The sequence below is a fragment of the Leptopilina heterotoma genome, unplaced genomic scaffold (assembly GCF_015476425.1).
Source record: "Leptopilina heterotoma isolate Lh14 unplaced genomic scaffold, ASM1547642v1 Lhet_411, whole genome shotgun sequence".
In the NCBI taxonomy this organism is placed as follows: domain Eukaryota; kingdom Metazoa; phylum Arthropoda; class Insecta; order Hymenoptera; family Figitidae; genus Leptopilina; species Leptopilina heterotoma.
In genome coordinates this window covers 1-21,628 of record NW_025111072.1, presented here as the reverse complement: position 1 = coordinate 21,628, position 21,628 = coordinate 1, and the positions used below count along the sequence as shown (strand labels likewise).

The 21,628-nt window shown below is 27.1% G+C and overlaps 1 protein-coding gene across 4 annotated transcripts in view; it reads left to right on the top strand.

Annotated features, from left to right (window-relative positions):
• The window catches only part of LOC122506360 (beta-glucuronidase-like), a 623,628-nt gene extending 623,156 nt beyond the window's left edge, over positions 1 to 472 (top strand). For 3 of the 4 annotated variants that reach the window (XM_043618482.1, XM_043618483.1, XM_043618484.1), the window contains one exon: positions 12 to 472. In XM_043618482.1, coding sequence (XP_043474417.1) covers positions 12 to 193 — 182 coding nt within the window. In that variant the 3' untranslated portion in view covers positions 194 to 472. The remainder of the gene's footprint in view (positions 1 to 11) is intronic. The other variant, XM_043618487.1, reaches the window with a different exon arrangement.
• The last annotated feature ends 21,156 nt before the right edge of the window (positions 473 to 21,628 follow it).

Genomic DNA, 21,628 nt, shown 5'->3' with positions numbered 1-21,628 from the left:
TTCTTTTCAAGCTTATACGAGAGTCGGTGGAAATAAGAAGGGCATTTTTACAAGAGATCGACAACCAAAGATGTCTGCTCATTTTGTCAGGAAAAGGTACCTCAGTTTGAGTGCAGAAGTTGACAAGACTAGAATTCCTGACGATATTGAAAACTATGTGGCAGATAATTATTGTAACTACAAAGAACTATAGGTTTTTTATAGAGATTTGCAAAAAGCTGAAATAGCCAATTCAATCAGAAATTTTTTCGAACTATACATCAAGTAATTGCAGAACAAAGGGTTTAGGGAGTTAAGTGTTCAAAAAGTGCCCACGCATCTGCAATTTTTAACTCGAAATTTGCTTTGGGCAGTTATGGATGGGGAAGCAAAATCAAAAAACTTATTTTTCTCGAAAACTACTGAATTGATTTTAACGAAATTAGTTGTATCAAATGTAATAAAGTAAAAAAATGTATAAACTGTCATTTAATTAAGTGCTTTTTGACATACAGTATACGGTATACAGTGCCGTATGCGAGCGATCTGCACGTGGTGCTTAATTATTTATTTAAAACTATCAAACTTATAAGACCAACCTAAAATTTTTTGAAAACTCTTTTTAGTATTTTCATAAATGTTTAAAACGATTTTTTATCATACCAACTTAATCTTTATAAATAAGATCAGACTTTTGTCTGTACATTGCATAGAAATTGAAAATTCATATTTAGTTTTTCTATTCAAGTAGTAAGAATTCCAAAAATGCCAATAAAAAAAATTATGTATGTATGTATGTCTGTCCGCGATATTTTGTCCGGGATAAACACAAAGACTACTTGACCGATTAAAACTAAACTTTACCGTCTCTTAGGTATTGGTCTAACTTAAATTTCTAGCCATATCCGATTGAAAAATATTATGCTGAACAAAAGTTATAGCTTTTTTCACAAATTTCAAAAAATTAAAAAAATGCAAATTTTTAAAATTTTTGTCAAATTGATGTAACACTTTTTGTAGATACTTTTTAATATAAATACAACTAATTTTCACTATAAAAATGAAATATAAATAATTAACCTGAATTTTTAAGCCAAAATCATTTTTTTTATTTTCGACCAAAATTTTTAATTAGTTTTTTTCAATATTGTTTAATTTTTTATGAAGTTGGTATTGATATCGGTTGATGTTTTAAAATTTTAAATTACATTCATTTAATTTATTTTATTAACAAGTTTAGAGTCATGAATTTGATGTCTATTGCAAATTTTCTAAAATCAATTAACGTGAGTTTGCAAATAATTTGTGTATTGTTATTTTAATGTTTAAAGTTTGAAAATTTCATAGCATGTATTTTCATATTTCATTTAACGTAGAAAATAAAATATATGTATATGTTCAATATAAAGGGTACAGTAAAAGCATCAATAAAACTGAAATTTAACTTCAGCGGGTACGGTAATATATAAAGTCCTTAAAACGCCATTAGGGCAAATTGGGATTTATGAATCAAAATTTTCTTATTTTTGAATTCTAGAAATGTTTTAAAAATGACTATAAAAATAAATAACAAATTCCTATTTATGAATTAAAATTTTGTTTCTTCAATTTTAGAAATGTTTGGGGTATGTTGTTGCTTTCCAAAATTCTATCTGGGCCTTAAGCAAAAACGGGTAAAATGTAAAATCCCATGTGGAAATTTTCAATAGGGATATGGAAAAATTATACCTACTGGAAAAATAAAAATAGATTTTACATGGGATTTTTCTTAACCCCTTAACTGCCGGCTGAAAAACACTAAATGTGCCCAGAATACTAAGAATAAAAAATCGTCCAAATTGTCTGAAACTTATAACTCAAGGGTTTTCGGGGTCGCTGATTACGAATCTGATGTCGGTTTTTCAAAATTCAAAATGGCGGATCCAATATGGCAGGCGGATTTTTAAAAATTCATCAAAATTACATGAAATTTGTGACTCGGGGGGTTTCGGGGTCCCTGACTACGAATCTGATGATGGTTTGCCAAAATTCAAAATGGCGGATCCAATATGGCGGACGGATTTTTAAAAATTAATCAAAATTACATGAAATTTGTGACTCGGGGGGTTTCGGGGTCCCTGACTACGAATCTGATGATAGTTTGTCAAAATTCAAAATGGCGGATCCAATATGACGGACATTTTTTTTAAATTTTTGATTCGCTTGAAAATTATCATTAGGGGGTTTTCGGGGTCGCTGATGATGAATCCGATGTCAGTTTTTAAAAATTAAAAATTGCGGATTCAATATGGTGGACATTTTTTTTTAAATTTTGTATTCGCTTTAAACTTGTCACTCAGGGATTTTTAGGGTCGCTGATGACGATTTCTATGTCAGTTTTTCAAAATTCAAAATAGAGAATCTATTATGTCAGATATTTTTTTTTAATTATGGATTTTCTTGAAAATTATCACTCGGGGGTTTTCGGGGTCGCTGATGACGAATCGGATGCTAAAAAGTGTTGTTTTTAAAAATTTATAACATTTTTATAATTCATTGAATTTAAAAAGAGAAACGTGCGTCGCATTCTGCATAGCGTTGACTTTTTAGAAATAATTTTATTTTTAATTTTCAGCCATTTTTGACTTTTTTACATCAATTTACTACTATCAACTACTGTTCTTACTATTGAACATGTTTTTGTCAAATTTTATAGCAATTCAATTTTATACATTGTGGGAACTTTTTATATTCCTCCGAATTCTAAATTATATATTTATACAACAGTGTGTGCTATTCTTGAGGACTTATATATTTTGTATCCTAATGCTATCTTTTGCATTATGGGCGATTTTAACATAACACATGTCACATGGAATACTGATCTTTCTGATGAACCATCATGTATTCCAAATTTAAACTCAACTCGACTTTGTAAAGAAATAGCCACCTGTGTTTCTAATTGTTTTGATTATATAAATTTATCGCAATTAAATACTTTTACTAATTTTAACGGTTCTATTCTGGACTTAGTTTTGCATAACTCACTAAACTACACTCTGGACATTTGTTCAGACCCTATATTGCCTGTGGATAGTTATCATCCGCCTTTGATTTTTACTATTCATAACTTTCATAGCAACAGTGATAACTTAGAAACAAAACATCAATTTTTAAAATATAATTTCGAGATTGCTAATACTAATAAGATTTGTAATTTTTTGAAGGATATTAACTGGAATCTCATACTTGACACACCAAACATAGATGAGGCTATTGATATTTTTTATAATCAAATTTACACTGCTATCACACTCTTCGTACCTCTAAAAAGAATTAAGAATGATAACTATCCATTATGGTTCACACATCAACTCAAGCGATTAGTACATCTTAAAAAAATAGCGCATAGAAATTATAAGTGTTCAAACAGCCATCAAGATTATTATGAATTTTCTAAACTACGTGAGGCATGTAAAGCACTGTCAAAGTCAACATATAACAATTTTATATCTAGAGTCGAAAAAACTGTCATTTCTAACCCTAAGCAATTTTGGAATTTTGTAAACTCATTAAAGCGAGAAACTCGTATTCCTAGTGAAGTATTGTATAACAATATATCATCAAATACTCCTGTTGATGTTGCTAATTGCTTTGCTGACTATTTTAGTTTTGTTCATAATCCACTTTCAGATGATGTCCCTGTCTCTGATTTTCATTTTGACAATAACTTAACAATAGACTCTTGCACAATCACTAAAGAAATGATAGCTATAAAGTTAAGAAATTTGAAAACCAATAAAGGTGCTGGTCCTGATCAAATTCCCCCTTCTCTCCTAAAGTCATGCTGTTCTATACTTGTTGATCCATTGTATATTTTATTTAACCGATCTTTGACAAATGGAATTTTTCCATTCGTTTGGAAGAGAGGTATCATAGTACCGATCCACAAGGATGGTGACAAGAAAAATGTGGTTAACTATCGTCCTATAACTCTTTTAAGCACACTAGCTAAAGTTTTTGAAAGCTTAGTTTTTGATATTATCTATGGTCAAGTTGAGCAACTGATTATCAGTGAGCAGCATGGCTTTATGAGACGAAAGTCTGTCTTGACTAATTTGGTCTTGTTTACTAATTTTGTATCATCAAATCTAGACAGAGGTGTTCAGACTGACGCTGTTTACACTGACTTTGCTAAAGCTTTTGATAAGGTTGACCATGCAATTCTGGTGGCGAAGTTGGAGGCCTTGGGTTTCTCTCATAATTTAATTCTATGGATAAAAAACTATCTTTCTGATAGATATTCTTCTGTTCGTGTTGACCAAGATTTTTCTCAACCTTTCCTAGTAACTTCTGGTGTACCACAGGGTTCGAATCTTGGCCCACTCTTTTTTTTATTATTTATAAATGACATTAATTTCGTAATTAAACATTGCCTCTTTCTCTTGTTTGCTGATGACCTTAAAATATTTAAATCTATAATTAAAAACCAAGATGCGTATGACCTTCAATCTGATCTTAATCGTCTCATTGAATGGTCTTTCAAGAATAAACTTTTTTTTAATATTAATAAATGTTCCATTATTTCATTTGGTAGAAGTTCTAACAAAATAAACTATCATTACACGATTGGCAATAGAATTCTTTCCAGAGTTTCCACGATTCAAGACCTGGGTGTACTACTTGACAATTCCTTAAATTTTAAATCTCATACATTATCAATAATTAACAAAGCAACCAGGGCCTTGGGCTTCGTCACCAGAAATATTACTCGTTTCAATAATGTCCTGGCAATGAAGGTCTTATATTTCTCACTAGTCAGACCAATTATTGAGTTTGCCTCACTAATCTGGTTTCCTTATCAAGAATATCTCATAACTGAGCTTGAGCGAATTCAAAGCAAATTTATGCGTTTTGTTGCAAGAAAAACGGGGATATCATTTGATAGATACAGCCATGACTATACTGACTTGAGGCGGATTTTGGGTATACCACTTTTAAGCAATAGATTCCTTTTTTCTGACTTACTCTTTTTGTTTAATGGATTAAACAAAAAGATGGATTTATTAATGGATTTATAAATTGTCCTCAACTTTTATCTTTACTAAACTTTACAGTCAATTTTAGGCCTACTAGAAATCCGACTCTTTTCAGGCAGTCACTATGCAGGACTAATTTTATTTCAAATGCAGTAATTGCTAGACTGACAAGAGAAGCCAATGAGTTTCATTCCAGCATCGATTTTTATGGCATATCTTTAAGCGTTTTTATAAATGGTTTGAGAAACAAAATTTTTTGCTCAACATAAATGATGTGTCTTCACTTTGCGTAATAAGCTAATATTATTTTTTGTTATATTTAGTACTTTTGTACGAAAGGGCAAGACCCGTGTAAATAAATAAATAAATAAATTTTTATCATGTCAGATTGTCAGTTTTCCGGCAGTCAGAGCAAAGTTCGAAATGGCAAAGATCTTTGCCATCGGCAGTCAAAGGGTTAAGGTAGCACTCAAAATCGTGTCGCAATTTACCATACGGTTTTACATGGGAATCCAAATGGTTTCCTCTAGAAAAGTGGATCCCATGTAGAAATCGAAAACGTGTTATAGTTTCTACCAATACATTTAATAGAGTGTCTATCAGCCGCGAAAGAAAACCGAGAAATAGCCGGAAATTTAATTCGACCAGGAAAAATCGTGAATTTTTTACCAAACCGGGAATTTTCTTATCTAATTAAAAAATGTTTTATTATATTAATTCGTTTTTAAAAAATTGCTTTTTGCTTTAATTTTTATTGATGTAATATTTTTATTTGGCAAAATTTAAGCCCTACATTCAGCCTACAATATAGGTCTTATTGTCACTGTTGTGTCTTATTGTCACTGTTGTATGACATGTTGGACATGTAGTTGTCACTGTCGTTGGTTTTTCTGTCTGTTTCTGTACCAGTGTCGTCAGTGCTTCAATTTGTTTTTGGATAAGCGAAATTGACTCACGTAATTCTTGAATTTCAGATTCAATTTCTGCTAAAATCTAAAGATTTTAGCAGTCGTAACGTAGGGTCTACTTGCGATACAATTAGTTCGAATTAGACTCTACCTAACTCCAAAAGCTGGTGGAAAATTAGGATTAATTTTTAATACAATAATTGAAATACTACAATCGCATAAAGTACTGTTCTGTAAATCTGAATTAGTTGAAAACAGTATTTGATAGGAAAAGTCATTTACTGATTCAAACAGTAATATTTTTCTAATGAAGTAGTTAATGTAACTAATTATTAGTTTTTCCAAATCAAATTAAATTCCCGATTGGTAGACACCTCTTCAAATATATTAGTAGAAACTAAAACCCGTCGAATACGGGTACGACAGCTAGTTTATTTATAAAATAGTTATTTTTTTATTAAAAGATAAAATAAAAATATGCCCAAAAATGGCGCTCTTAGTTAGCTCACGACAAGGAGTAAAGTCATTTATTTGTTTGACTGTATGAAAATGAACTTGTATGAACATGGCCTTCATACAAGTCGAACAAGTGAATGACTTTTTACTCTCTGTCGTCTGCTATCTGAAATCACCACTTTTGTGCATAAGGAATAAAAAATATCGTAAGTAACACAATAACAAATGGCTGCCTTTGTCCCCTTGTTGCTTAATATACTATTTAACATTATAATTAAATTTTTCACCAAAAAAATCAAAAATAAAAATTTTTGAAATTAAAAAAAAAAATTTTGTCAATTTTTTGAAGTTGCACTTGCAATTTTTTTCTTAAAAAGTACCTTATAATGTCCCCTTTAACATATATTTTTTCCAAATTTTTTAAAAATATAATTTTTGAGAAAAATAATATTTTTTGCTCACGTGCAATCTCTTTTGGAGTGGCATCGAAAACAATCGTTCTAAATGACTTTACATTAGAAATCTGTTTAAAATTTGTATTTTTTCGTATAAATACTATCAAATTCTGAACAAATTTGTTGACAAAAGTTTCTTGTTTCTATTCCATTCTTTTATAATATAAACGAATGAGAGCATTACCAATTTAAAAATACTTTTTATTTAAAACCGATTAAATTCGTTTTTATTTATTTTCCTCAAATTTTGATTTAACCCTTTAACGCCCAAATGGACAAAATTTTGGCATGAAGTTTGAGGACTTATTTCGGTACTTAAAAATCAATAGAAAAATTCACGAATCATCATTTCTTATGTTTTCATATGCACTCTATCGAATGGCGTTAAAAAAAAGTCAAAAATTTATAAACAAAAAAGTTATTAATGTTTTTTATAAAAAAAGTCCGATTTTTTTCCAATTTTTGTTTAATTTTCAATTTTTTCTACTATGAAATAGCGAAAAAATAATTCCAAATGTTACAAATAACGTGACATAGATATATAACCTAGAAGATAGGACTATAGAGAAAATTAAAAATTAAAATGGCGGCTCAAAAATGGAGTTTGAAGTTCAAATTTTTTTCAAAATTTGATTCGAAAGTACGAAAATTGTTAAAAGTGTTTAGATCAGCTTGAAATTTGTTACTTGGGGGTTTTAGGGGTCGCTGATCACGAATCAGAAGTTCAATTTTCAAAATTCAAAATGGCGGATCTAATATGGCGGCTAATTTTCTTTAAAAACTAATTAAATTTGCTTGAAACTTGTTACTCGGGGGTTTTTGGGGTCGCTAATTATGAATATGAAATCCAATTTTTAAAATTCAAAATGGCGGATCTAATATGGCTTACAAATTTTTCAAAAATTTATTAGGTTAGCTTGAAATTTGTTTCTCGGGGGTTTTAGGGATCGCTGATCACGAATCAGAAGTCCAATTTTCAAAATTCAAAATGGCGGATCCAATATGGCGGACAATTTTTGTAAAAACTCATTAAATTTGCTTGAAACTTGTTACTCGGGGGTTTTTGGGGTCGCTTATTACGAATATAATATCCAATTTTTAAAATTTTAAATGGCGGATCTAATTTGGCCAAAAAATTTTCAAAAACTCATTATATTAGCTTAAAATGTGTTACTCGGGGATTTTAGGGGTCGCTGATCACGAATCTGGAGTCCAATTTTCAAAATTTGAAGTGGCGGATCCAATATGGCTGACAATTTTTCTAAAAAATCATTAGATTCGCTTGAAACTTGTTACTCGAGAATTTTGGGGTCGCTGATTACGATTATAATGTCCAATTTTTAAAATTAAACATGGCCGCTTCAATATGACAGACAAATTTTCAGTTGAAATTTGATAATCACAATCTTTAGCCATTAAAATATTAAAAATATTTTTAATGTTTTCCAACTTTCACCGCGTAGAGGTAAACGTGAACTGATAAGTCTTTTATTAAATTATTTTTTTTTTCGATTTAATATATTGATAAGTAAATTTAATCGAATTAAAACTATGAAGAATGATTTTTGAAAGGTTTTACAAGAGCTTCAAGCTGGAGATAAAAAAAATTGTTTTTTTCAATTTGACCCTGAAATAAGTAATGATTAAAATAAAACATGCATTTCTATTTTTTTACCTTTAAATTCAAAAATTATAATAACAAATAAAAAGAAGAAAAATACATAAAAAAATAAAACAGTAAAAAAAATATATAAAATTTAAAAATAAAAAAAAAGATTTTCCAGTTCACGTTTACCTCCACGTGGTGAAAGTTGGAAAACATTAAAAATATTTTAAGTATTTCAATGGCTAAAGAACGTGATTATCAAATTTCAACTGAAAATTTGTCGGCCATATTGGATCCCCATTTTAAATTTTAAAAATTGGATATTATATTCGTAATAAGCGACCCCAAAAACCCCCGAGAAACAAGTTTCAAGCAAATTTAATGAGTTTTTACAAAAATTGTCCGCCATATTGGATCCGCCATTTTAAATTTTGAAAATTGGACTTCTGATTCGTGATCATCGACCCCTAAAACCCCAGAGTAACAAATTTCAAGCTAATCTAATGAATTTTTGAAAAATTTGTCGGCCATATTAGATCCGCCATTTTGAATTTAAAAAATTGGATTTCATATTCATAATCAGCGACCCCAAAAACCCCCGAGTAACAAGTTTCAAGCAAATTTAATTAGTTTTTAAAAAAAATTAGCCGCCATATTGGATCCGCCATTTTGAATTTTGAAAATTGGACTTCTGATTCGTGATCAGCGACCCCTAAAACCTCCGAGTAACAAATTTCAAGCTGATCTAAACACTTTTAACAATTTCGTACTTTCGAATCAAATTTTGAAAAAAATTTTAACTTCAAACTCCAGTTTTGAGCCGCCATTTTAATTTTTAATTTTCTCTATAGTCCTATCTTCTAGGTTATATATCTATGTCACGTTATTTGTAACATTTGGAATTATTTTTTCGCTATTTCACAGTAGAAAAAATTGAAAATTAAACAAAAATTGGAAAAAAATCGGACTTTTTTTATAAAAAACATTAATAACTTTTTTGTTTATAAATTTTTGACTTTTTTTTAACGCCATTCGATAGAGTGCATATGAAAACATAAGAAATGATGATTCGTGAATTTTTCTATTGATTTTTAAGTACCGAAATAAGTCCTCAAACTTCATGCCAAAATTTTGTCCATTTGGGCGTTAAAGGGTTAAGGGAATGCCCAAGTTGTGAAATGTAAACAAACAAAAAAGTCAACAAACCAAACACTAAGATCGCAATTTTGAAATAGCCTTTTCTCCCTTAAAAATTCACATTTTCACACTTTCTTTACGAAAATGGTAAATTGAAGTGTCAAAGTTTACATTAAAATCTTTTTTTGTTATGACCTTTTAAAAGCAATTAGTAAACTAACAAATTAAAATGACGACTAGAATATGATTTTTGACGCGTGGCATAAAATTAAACTGTTTGACTATATTAACTGTACGAACGATGATGAAGTCCCAGTCAGCGATTGGACGTTCAACATATTGAAGGAGAAATTTTTTCCTTTCCTCCTTGTACTTACAAGGGGAAAGAGTAAAGGAGCGTTCACAAATGATGTCACGTTTTTGGGGGTTGGGGGGGGTCTCTACTAAACGTGATACAATGTGTTTTTACATGTGAAGTTGCGTGACAGGCGAGAGCAGTCTAAGATCTCAAAAAATGCGTTACGTCATTTGTGAACGCTCCCTAAAAACTTCTGCATCGTCCGTGCGGTTGATGAAGTCAGACACTTAAACTTTTCGCGACAGAAGACAATTGCTGCGCGGAGAGAACTCTGTTGCTACAACACCATGCAGGGCCGGATTTATACAGAGTAGTCAAACTAGGCAACTGCCTATGGACCCCCACCATCTAAAATATTTTTTATAAGAAATGTAAAAAAAATTTTTTTAAAAAGTATTTTGCAAAATAATTTTAAGTGTTTAGAAATTTAAGTAGCGCGCTTAATTCATATACACGGAAAAACTTTGAATACCAATTGCTGTTAAACTAACAATGTATTGTTAGTAGATTGACTACTTTTAGATTTACTTGTAGGTTAACACAAGTAAAACACGCAATGTCTTTGTTAAAAACTTAGTTTATTCGAACCGTCGAACTTATACACACGAGGATCGTGTTACCACCATTTGTTTCCGCACCTATACCTGCTGCTTTATTATTGCACCATAAAATCATCGGGGTTAATGTTTCTTTTAAAATTGTTTTCTATGAATTATATAGCGACAGTAATTCTTGACTTGTCTCACTCATCGCGACGTATTCAGCTTGACATGTGGACAAAGCTACATATGATTGTATGTGAGTTTTTCAAGCAATTGGATCTCCATACAATTTGATCAAATTCCACTTGCTGTGAGAGAATTTTTACAATCAGCAAAGCTCGCGTCTGAAAATGCTTGAATATCGTTCGTCTCACCTTAATATTTTAATTTTAATGTTTTTGTTCCTTTAAGATATCTGAATACTCGTTTGATGTCTACTTAAAATGTTGACTGCGTATGTAATGTCTGGTCTCGTCGTAGTCGCTAGGTATAACAAACTTCCCACGGCTTTTCTATATGGAATATTATTCTTATTTTCAGTTTGATTTAAATTATTAGTATAATTTTCAGATTCTCTCATCTTTCTATTTTTGTTTATTACTTGTGAAGTATTCCTAGAAATTCTGTTGGCTCACCTAAAATATTCATTTCGAATTCTTTACTCAAATTATTTTCAACTTCACGCATCTTGTTTTTTTCATTGCTCGCCATAATTATATCGTCAACATACACCAATAAAATTAGTAATTTTTCACCTTCTCGCCAGTTGAATAGGCATGGTTCTAAATTTGTATTTTTCAAACCCATCTTTAATACTGCTTTTGTAAATTTTTCATTACAACGTTTTGAACTTATTCGTAGCCCATACATTGCTTTTTCTAGTTTACACACCTTTTCTTTTCTTTCTTTTTCTGAAAATGACGCACCTTCAGGAATTTCCATATAGATTTCCTCTTCTAAAGCACCATTTAAGAATGCCGTTTTCACATCTAATTGGCTCATTTCAAGATTGTATTTATTGATAATCGCTAGCACTGATCTTACTAAAGGTAATCTTGAAACGGGGGCATATGTTTCTTTGAGTTCGTAAATGTTTTGATCTTTAAATCGTCTGATAACTAATCGCGCCTTAAATTTAGTTTTTCCTTCTGAATCAATTTTACGTTTAAAGATCCATTTCGAATCAATTATTGTTGCCTTTTGACCATCTTTCATCTTAATTGGTCTATCAACTATTTTCCATACTTTATTTTTCTTCATGGAATCCAATTCTTCTTCAATGGAATTTTTCCATTTCTTTTTATTTGTCTTTTGCATCGCATGTTTGAAATTTATTGGAACCAAATTTATTTTTGCAAATAGAGCATATGTTTCTTCCTCGGTTATTAATTTTGACTCATCTTTAAAAACATCTTTTAAGAAATTTTCTATAGATGGATTTATGACCTTTTCACTTTCTTTTTCAGGTTCAATCTCTACTTTATTTTTCCTAGGTCTCCCTCTTTTTCTTTTAATTTCTCCCTCCGGTTTTAATTGTTCCTCTGAATTGTTCTTACCTTTATCGAATTTTGTAAACCACTCATCTTTGTTTAATTCGTCTTGAAACTGAGGGAAGTCTTGAATACTATTTTTCTTGTATTTATTGCCATAATCTATTTTTTCATTAAACCTTACATCTCAACTTTCATAATATTTTTTCTCTTCGGGTCTTAGAAATAGATATTCTGTGGGTGTGTATCCAATTAGGATAACGCGTCTTCTAATTGCTCTAAATTTTGGTCCTGTTTTTCTTTGAACTTTAATGTAGGCTACGCATCCAAATCTTTTTATTTGATTTATATCGAAATTGTGTTCAGGAGCAAATATTTCTAATGGGGCAATCATATCATTCGATTTATGTGGGGTATGATTGTACGCATAAACTGCTGCCGTTAAGTTGAGTCTACATTGGATGAACGCGAACGTTGCCGTGCTGACGTCACCCATTTGAATAGCATGGGTGACGTCAGACGTTCGCGTACACGTTCACGTTCGCGTACCATGGAATGTAGACTCTACTTTAGCGCTAAATCCCACAAGTTTTCCGGTAACAACGCGTCATAAATGTAGCATCTCACCTTTTTCTGAATCGTTTGATTAAAACGATCTGACACTCTATTATGCTGTGGTGTATCAGGACTGGCTAATTATAATTCCGCGCCTAATTTGTTTAAAACCTCAATGGTATATCCCCCTGTGAATTCTGTGCTTTGATCTGCTCTTAAATAGCACACTTTCGCGTCGTGACCTAATAAATTTTTAGCACTTCTTATAAACATTTCGAAACAATGTCCGGTTTCGCTTTTCGTCTTCATGGGTATAGCCATTGCAAATCTCGAGAAATCCTCTATAAAAACGGATATATATTTATATCCTTTCGGATAGGATGTTGGGGTAATCGGTCCCATTAAATCAGCATGTACAATTTGTAATGCATTTGTGGCACGTCTTCTAGTTGATTTAAATAGTAGGGGAGAGTCTCCAGTTGTGAGACACCTCCAGTTGTGAGACAGTCAATTTTTTTTAATATGCAATATTGAAAAGCCGATTGGTTTATATAAAAACATTTCTTTTTACATGAGCAAACTTTTTCGTGTACGCCGAAGCGGATATATAAACTGTTTTTGTTAAATACCAACACTGTGTGTGATAATCGACTAAAAAGCGTTTTTCAATAAATGCAAAGTACTTTTTTTCAAGTTAAGTAATTGGAAAAGGTAAATGTAATGCATTTTCTTTTACTGTTTTCCTTATACTTTGTGATGCAATATTGCATTGTTCCAATCTACGGTTGAAAATAATTTAATTTTCCATTTTCAAAATAGTTCCAATTTCCGGGTGTGAGACACAACATACTACCAGTTGTGAGACAGTGTCAACACCCATCTGGGCAGCATAAAAAATATAACTTTGCAGGCATACTATTTAAATGTTGTTTTGATTTTTTTTAGTATTTTTGGGCATGTCAAGTGAAAAAAAGTCAATTGATTCAGAAGAAATCAATTTGAATGCTCTTGTTCAAGCTATTAAATTGTGTCTATTTGATAGTCATATTTTGGCGAATAAATATTATTATTTAGTATATAATAATATATATTATTAATATATTTAATTATTTCTACTAAACATAACGTTTTATGTCAAACTTAAAAATTGTGATTTTCGTCGATTTCTTCAAATTTTTTGTTTCAAAAAATTTTTGCAATCGTAAATTTCGACTGAATTCGTTATTTATTTTCATTTTCAAGCAGAATTATACTCGAAAAATCAGTTTTTTAACAATTTAAAAAATTTCTGAAAAATAAAAATTGGTCGATTTTTTCGTTTTTTTTGTACAGAAAATTTAAAAATCTTTATTTTCGACTGAATTCATAAAATTTTCTTATTTTCCATCTAAATTATACACAAAAAACAAGTTTTTAAGAGAATTTGAAAATTATTCAAAATTTAAAAATCGTCGTTTTTCTCGTTTTTTTTCTATAGGAAATTTAAAAATTGTGCTTTTCGTCGACTTCTTCAAATTTTTTGTTTCAAAAAATTTTTGCAATCGTAAATTTCGACTGAATTCGTTATTTATTTTCATTTTCAAGCAGAATTATACTCGAAAAATCAGTTTTTAAACAATTTTAAAAATTTCTGAAAAATAAAAATTGGTCGATTTTTTCGTTTTTTTTTTGTACAGAAAATTTAAAAATCTTGATTTTCGACTGAATTCAAAAAATTTTCTTATTTTCCATCTAAATTATACACGAAAAACAAGTTTTTAAGAGAATTTGAAAATTTTTCAAAATTTAAAAATCGTCGTTTTTCTCGTTTTTTTTCTATAGGAAATTTAAAAATTGTGATTTTCGTCGATTTCTTTAAATTTTTTGTTTCAAAAAATTTTTGCAATCGTAAATTTCGACTGAATTCGTTATTTATTTTCATTTTCAAGCTGAATTATACTCGAAAAATCAGTTTTTAAACAATTTTAAAAATTTCTGAAAAATAAAAATTGGTCGATTTTTTCGTTTTTTTTTGTACAGAAAATTTAAAAATCTTGATTTTCGACTGAATTCATAAAATTTTCTTATTTTCCATCTAAATTATACACGAAAAACAATTTTTTAAGAGAATTTGAAAATTTTTCAAAATTTAAAAATTGTCGTTTTTCTCGTCTTTTTTTCTATAGGAAATTTAAAAATTTTGATTTTCGGCGATTTCTTCAAATTTTTTGTTTCAAAAAATTTTTGCAATCGTAAATTTCGACTGAATTCGTTATTTATTTTCATTTTCAAGCTGAATTATACTCGAAAAATCAGTTTTTAAACAATTTTAAAAATTTCTGAAAAATAAAAATTGGTCGATTTTTTCGTTTTTTTTTTGTACAGAAAATTTAAAAATCTTGATTTTCGACTGAATTCATAAAATTTTCTTTATTTCCATCTAAATTATACACGAAAAACAAGTTTTTAAGAGAATTTAAAAATTTTTCAAAATTTAAAAATTGTCGTTTTTCTCGTTTTTTTTCTATAGGAAATTTAAAAATTTTGATTTTCGGCGATTTCTTCAAATTTTTTGTTTCAAAAAATTTTTGCAATCGTAAATTTCGACTGAATTCGTTATTTATTTTCATTTTCAAGCTGAATTATACTCGAAAAATCAGTTTTTAAACAATTTTAAAAATTTCTGAAAAATAAAAATTGGTCGATTTTTTCGTTTTTTTTCAAATTCTTTTTTGTACAGAAAATTTAAAAATCTTGATTTTCGACTGAATTCATAAAATTTTCTTATTTTCCATCTAAATTATACACGAAAAACAATTTTTTAAGAGAATTTGAAAATTTTTCAAAATTTAAAAATTGTCGTTTTTCTCGTCTTTTTTTCTATAGGAAATTTAAAAATTTTGATTTTCGGCGATTTCTTCAAATTTTTTGTTTCAAAAAATTTTTGCAATCGTAAATTTCGACTGAATTCGTTATTTATTTTCATTTTCAAGCTGAATTATACTCGAAAAATCAGTTTTTAAACAATTTTAAAAATTTCTGAAAAATAAAAATTGGTCGATTTTTTCGTTTTCTTTTGTACAGAAAATTTAAAAATCTTGATTTTCGACTGAATTCATAAAATTTTCTTATTTTCCATCTAAATTATACTCGAAAAACAAGTTTTTAAGAGAATTTGAAAATTTTTCAAAATTTAAAAATTGTCGTTTTTCTTGTTTTTTTTTCTATAGGAAATTGAAAAATTTTGATTTTCGTCGATTTCTTCAAATTTTTTGTTTCAAAAAATTTTTGCAATCGTAAATTTCGACTGAATTCGTTATTTATTTTCATTTTCAAGCTGAATTATACTCGAAAAATCAGTTTTTAAACAATTTTAAAAATTTCTGAAAAATAAAAATTGGTCGATTTTTTCGTTTTTTTTTGTACAGAAAATTTAAAAATCTTGATTTTCGACTGAATTCATAAAATTTTCTTATTTTCCATCTAAATTATACACGAAAAACAAGTTTTTAAGAGAATTTGAAAATTTTTCAAAATTTAAAAATTGTCGTTTTTCTCGTTTTTTTTCTATAGGAAATTTAAAAATTTTGATTTTCGTCGATTTCTTCAAATTTATTGTTTCAGAAAATTTTTGCAATCGTAAATTTCGACTGAATTCGTTATTTATTTTCATTTTCAAGCTGAATTATACTCGAAAAATCAGTTTTTAAACAATTTTAAAAATTTCTGAAAAATAAAAATTGGTCGATTTTTTCGTTTTTTTTTGTACAGAAAATTTAAAAATCTTGATTTTCGACTGAATTCATAAAATTTTCTTATTTTCCATCTAAATTATACACGAAAAACAATTTTTTAAGAGAATTTGAAAATTTTTCAAAATTTAAAAATTGTCGTTTTTCTCGTCTTTTTTTCTATAGGAAATTTAAAAATTTTGATTTTCGGCGATTTCTTCAAATTTTTTGTTTCAAAAAATTTTTGCAATCGTAAATTTCGACTGAATTCGTTATTTATTTTCATTTTCAAGCTGAATTATACTCGAAAAATCAGTTTTTAAACAATTTTAAAAATTTCTGAAAAATAAAAATTGGTCGATTTTTTCGTTTTTTTTTTGTACAGAAAATTTAAAAATCTTGATTTTCGACTGAATTCATAAAATTTTCTTATTTCCATCTAAATTATACACGAAAAACAAGTTTTTAAGAGAATTTGAAAATTTTTCAAAATTTAAAAATTGTCGTTTTTCTCGTTTTTTTTCTATAGGAAATTTAAAAATTTTGATTTTCGTCGGTTTCTTCAAATTTTTTGTTTCAGAAAATTTTTGCAATCGTAAATTTCGACTGAATTCGTTATTTATTTTCATTTTCAAGCTGAATTATACTCGAAAAATCAGTTTTTAAACAATTTTAAAAATTTCTGAAAAATAAAAATTGGTCGATTTTTTCGTTTTTTTTTTGTACAGAAAATTTAAAAATCTTGATTTTCGACTGAATTCATAAAATTTTCTTATTTTCCATCTAAATTATACACGAAAAACAAGTTTTTAAGAGAATTTGAAAATTTTTCAAAATTTAAAAATTGTCGTTTTTCTCGTTTTTTTTTCTATAGGAAATTTAAAAATTTTGATTTTCGTCGATTTCTTCAAATTTTTTGTTTCAGAAAATTTTTGCAATCGTAAATTTCGACTGAATTCGTTATTTATTTTCATTTTCAAGCTGAATTATACTCGAAAAATCAGTTTTTAAACAATTTTAAAAATTTCTGAAAAATAAAAATTGGTCGATTTTTTCGTTTTTTTTTGTACAGAAAATTTAAAAATCTTGATTTTCGACTGAATTCATAAAATTTTCTTATTTTCCATCTAAATTATACACGAAAAACAAGTTTTTAAGAGAATTTGAAAATTTTTCAAAATTTAAAAATTGTCGTTTTTCTCGTCTTTTTTCTATAGGAAATTTAAAAATTTTGATTTTCGTCGATTTCTTCAAATTTTTTGTTTCAAAAAATTTTTGCAATCGTAAATTTCGACTGAATTCGTTATTTATTTTCATTTTCAAGCTGAATTATACTCGAAAAATCAGTTTTTAAACAATTTTAAAAATTTCTGAAAAATAAAAATTGGTCGATTTTTTCGTTTTTTTTTTGTACAGAAAATTTAAAAATCTTGATTTTCGACTGAATTCATAAAATTTTCTTATTTTCCATCTAAATTATACACGAAAAACAAGTTTTTAAGAGAATTTGAAAATTTTTCAAAATTTAAAAATTGTCGTTTTTCTCGTTTTTTTTTCTATAGGAAATTTAAAAATTTTGATTTTCGGCGATTTCTTCAAATTTTTTGTTTCAAAAAATTTTTGCAATCGTAAATTTCGACTGAATTCGTTATTTATTTTCATTTTCAAGCTGAATTATACTCGAAAAATCAGTTTTTAAACAATTTTAAAAATTTCTGAAAAATAAAAATTGGTCGATTTTTTCGTTTTTTTCCAAATTCTTTTTTGTACAGAAAATTTAAAAATCTTGATTTTCGACTGAATTCATAAAATTTTCTTATTTTCCATCTAAATTATACACGAAAAACAAGTTTTTAAGAGAATTTGAAAATTTTTCAAAATTTAAAAATTGTCGTTTTTCTCGTCTTTTTTTCTATAGGAAATTTAAAAATTTTGATTTTCGGCGATTTCTTCAAATTTTTTGTTTCAAAAAATTTTTGCAATCGTAAATTTCGACTGAATTCGTTATTTATTTTCATTTTCAAGCTGAATTATACTCGAAAAATCAGTTTTTAAACAATTTTAAAAATTTCTGAAAAATAAAAATTGGTCGATTTTTTCGTTTTTTTTTGTACAGAAAATTTAAAAATCTTGATTTTCGACTGAATTCATAAAATTTTCTTATTTTCCATCTAAATTATACACGAAAAACAAGTTTTTAAGAGAATTTGAAAATTTTTCAAAATTTAAAAATTGTCGTTTTTCTCGTTTTTTTTTCTATAGGAAATTTAAAAATTTTGATTTTCGTCGATTTCTTCAAATTTTTTGTTTCAAAAAATTTTTGCAATCGTAAATTTCGACTGAATTCGTTATTTATTTTCATTTTCAAGCTGAATTATACTCGAAAAATCAGTTTTTAAACAATTTTAAAAATTTCTGAAAAATAAAAATTGGTCGATTTTTTCGTTTTTTTTTGTACAGAAAATTTAAAAATCTTGATTTTCGACTGAATTCATAAAATTTTCTTATTTTCCATCTAAATTATACACGAAAAACAAGTTTTTAAGAGAATTTGAAAATTTTTCAAAATTTAAAAATTGTCGTTTTTCTCGTTTTGTTTTCTATAGGAAATTTAAAAATTTTGATTTTCGTCGATTTCTTCAAATTTTTTGTTTCAGAAAATTTTTGCAATCGTAACTTTCGACTGAATTCGTTATTTATTTTCATTTTCAAGCTGAATTATACTCGAAAATTCAGTTTTTAAACAATTTTAAAAATTTCTGAAAAATAAAAATTGGTCGATTTTTTCGTTTTTTTTTGTACAGAAAATTTAAAAATCTTGATTTTCGACTGAATTCATAAAATTTTCTTATTTTCCATCTAAATTATACACGAAAAACAAGTTTTTAAGAGAATTTGAAAATTTTTCAAAATTTAAAAATTGTCGTTTTTCTCGTTTTTTTTCTATAGGAAATTTAAAAATTTTGATTTTCGGCGATTTCTTCAAATTTTTTGTTTCAAAAAATTTTTGCAATCGTAAATTTCGACTGAATTCGTTATTTATTTTCATTTTCAAGCTGAATTATACTCGAAAACTCAGTTTTTAAACAATTTTAAAAATTTCTGAAAAATAAAAATTGGTCGATTTTTTCGTTTTTTTCCAAATTCTTTTTGTACAGAAAATTTAAAAATCTTGATTTTCGACTGAATTCATAAAATTTTCTTATTTTCCATCTAAATTATACACGAAAAACAATTTTTTAAGAGAATTTGAAAATTTTTCAAAATTTAAAAATTGTCGTTTTTCTCGTCTTTTTTTCTACAGGAAATTTAAAAATTTTGATTTTCGGCGATTTCTTCAAATTTTTTGTTTCAAAAAATTTTTGCAATCGTAAATTTCGACTGAATTCGTTATTTATTTTCATTTTTAAGCTGAATTATACTCGAAAAATCAGTTTTTAAACAATTTTAAAAATTTCTGAAAAATAAAAATTGGTCGATTTTTTCGATTTTTTTTGTACAGAAAATTTAAAAATCTTGATTTTCGACTGAATTCATAAAATTTTCTTATTTTCCATCTAAATTATACACGAAAAACAAGTTTTTAAGAGAATTTGAAAATTTTTCAAAATTTAAAATTGTCGTTTTTCTCGTTTTTTTTCTATAGGAAATTTAAAAATTTTGATTTTCGGCGATTTCTTCAAATTTTTTGTTTCAGAAAATTTTTGCAATCGTAAATTTCGACTGAATTCGTTATTTATTTTCATTTTCAAGCTGAATTATACTCGAAAAAACAGTTTTTAAACAATTTTAAAAATTTCTGAAAAATAAAAATTGGTCGATTTTTTCGTTTTTTTTTTGTACAGAAAATTTAAAAATCTTGATTTTCGACTGAATTCATAAAATTTTCTTATTTTCCATCTAAATTATACACGAAAAACAAGTTTTTAAAAGAATTTGAAAATTTTTTAAAATTTAAAAATTGTCGTTTTTCTCGTTTTTTTTCTATAGGAAATTTAAAAATTTTGATTTTCGGCGATTTCTTCAAATTTTTTGTTTCAAAAAATTTTTGCAATCGTAAATTTCGACTGAATTCGTTATTTATTTTCATTTTTAAGCTGAATTATACTCGAAAAATCAGTTTTTAAACAATTTTAAAAATTTCTGAAAAATAAAAATTGGTCGATTTTTTTGTTTTTTTTTGTACAGAAAATTTAAAAATCTTGATTTTCGACTGAATTCATAAAATTTTCTTATTTTCCATCTAAATTATACACGAAAAACAAGTTTTTAAGAGAATTTGAAAATTTTTCAAAATTTAAAAATTGTCGTTTTTCTCGTTTTGTTTTCTATAGGAAATTTAAAAATTTTGATTTTCGGCGATTTCTTCAAATTTTTTGTTTCAAAAAATTTTTGCAATCGTAAATTTCGACTGAATTCGTTATTTATTTTCATTTTCAAGCTGAATTATACTCGAAAAATCAGTTTTTAAACAATTTTAAAAATTTCTGAAAAATAAAAATTGGTCGATTTTTTCGATTTTTTTTGTACAGAAAATTTAAAAATCTTGATTTTCGACTGAATTCATAAAATTTTCTTATTTTCCATCTATATTATACACGAAAAACAAGTTTTAAGAGAATTTGAAAATTTTTCAAAATTTAAAAATTGTCGTTTTTCTCGTTTTTTTTTCTATAGGAAATTTAAAAATTTTGATTTTCGGCGATTTCTTCAAATTTTTAGTTTCAGAAAATTTTTGCAATCGTAAATTTCGACTGAATTCGTTATTTATTTTCATTTTCAAGCTGAATTATACTCGAAAAACAGTTTTTAAACAATTTTAAAAATTTCTGAAAAATAAAAATTGGTCGATTTTTTCGATTTTTTTTGTACAGAAAATTTAAAAATCTTGATTTTCGACTGAATTCATAAAATTTTCTTATTTTCCATCTATATTATACACGAAAAACAAGTTTTTAAGAGAATTTGAAAATTTTTTCAAAATTTAAAAATTGTCGTTTTTCTCGTTTTTTTTCTATAGGAAATTTAAAAATTTTGATTTTCGGCGATTTCTTCAAATTTTTTGTTTCAGAACTTTTTGCCATCGTAAATTTCGACTGAATTGTTATTATTTTCATTAATTCAAGCTGAATTATACTCGAAAAATCAGTTTTTACACACAATTTTTTAAAAATTTCTGAAACATACAAATTGATGTTCGATTATTTGTCGATTTTTTTTTACAGAAATTTAAAATCTTATGGCATGATTTTTTCTAACTTAATCATGAATTTTTCTATTGCACATCTAATAATTATACACCGCAAAAACACGTTTTTAAGAGAATTTTTTAGAAAATTTTTCAAATTTAAAACAGTGTCGTTTTTCTCGTTTTTTTTCTATAGGAAATTTAAAGAATTTGATTTTCGTCGATT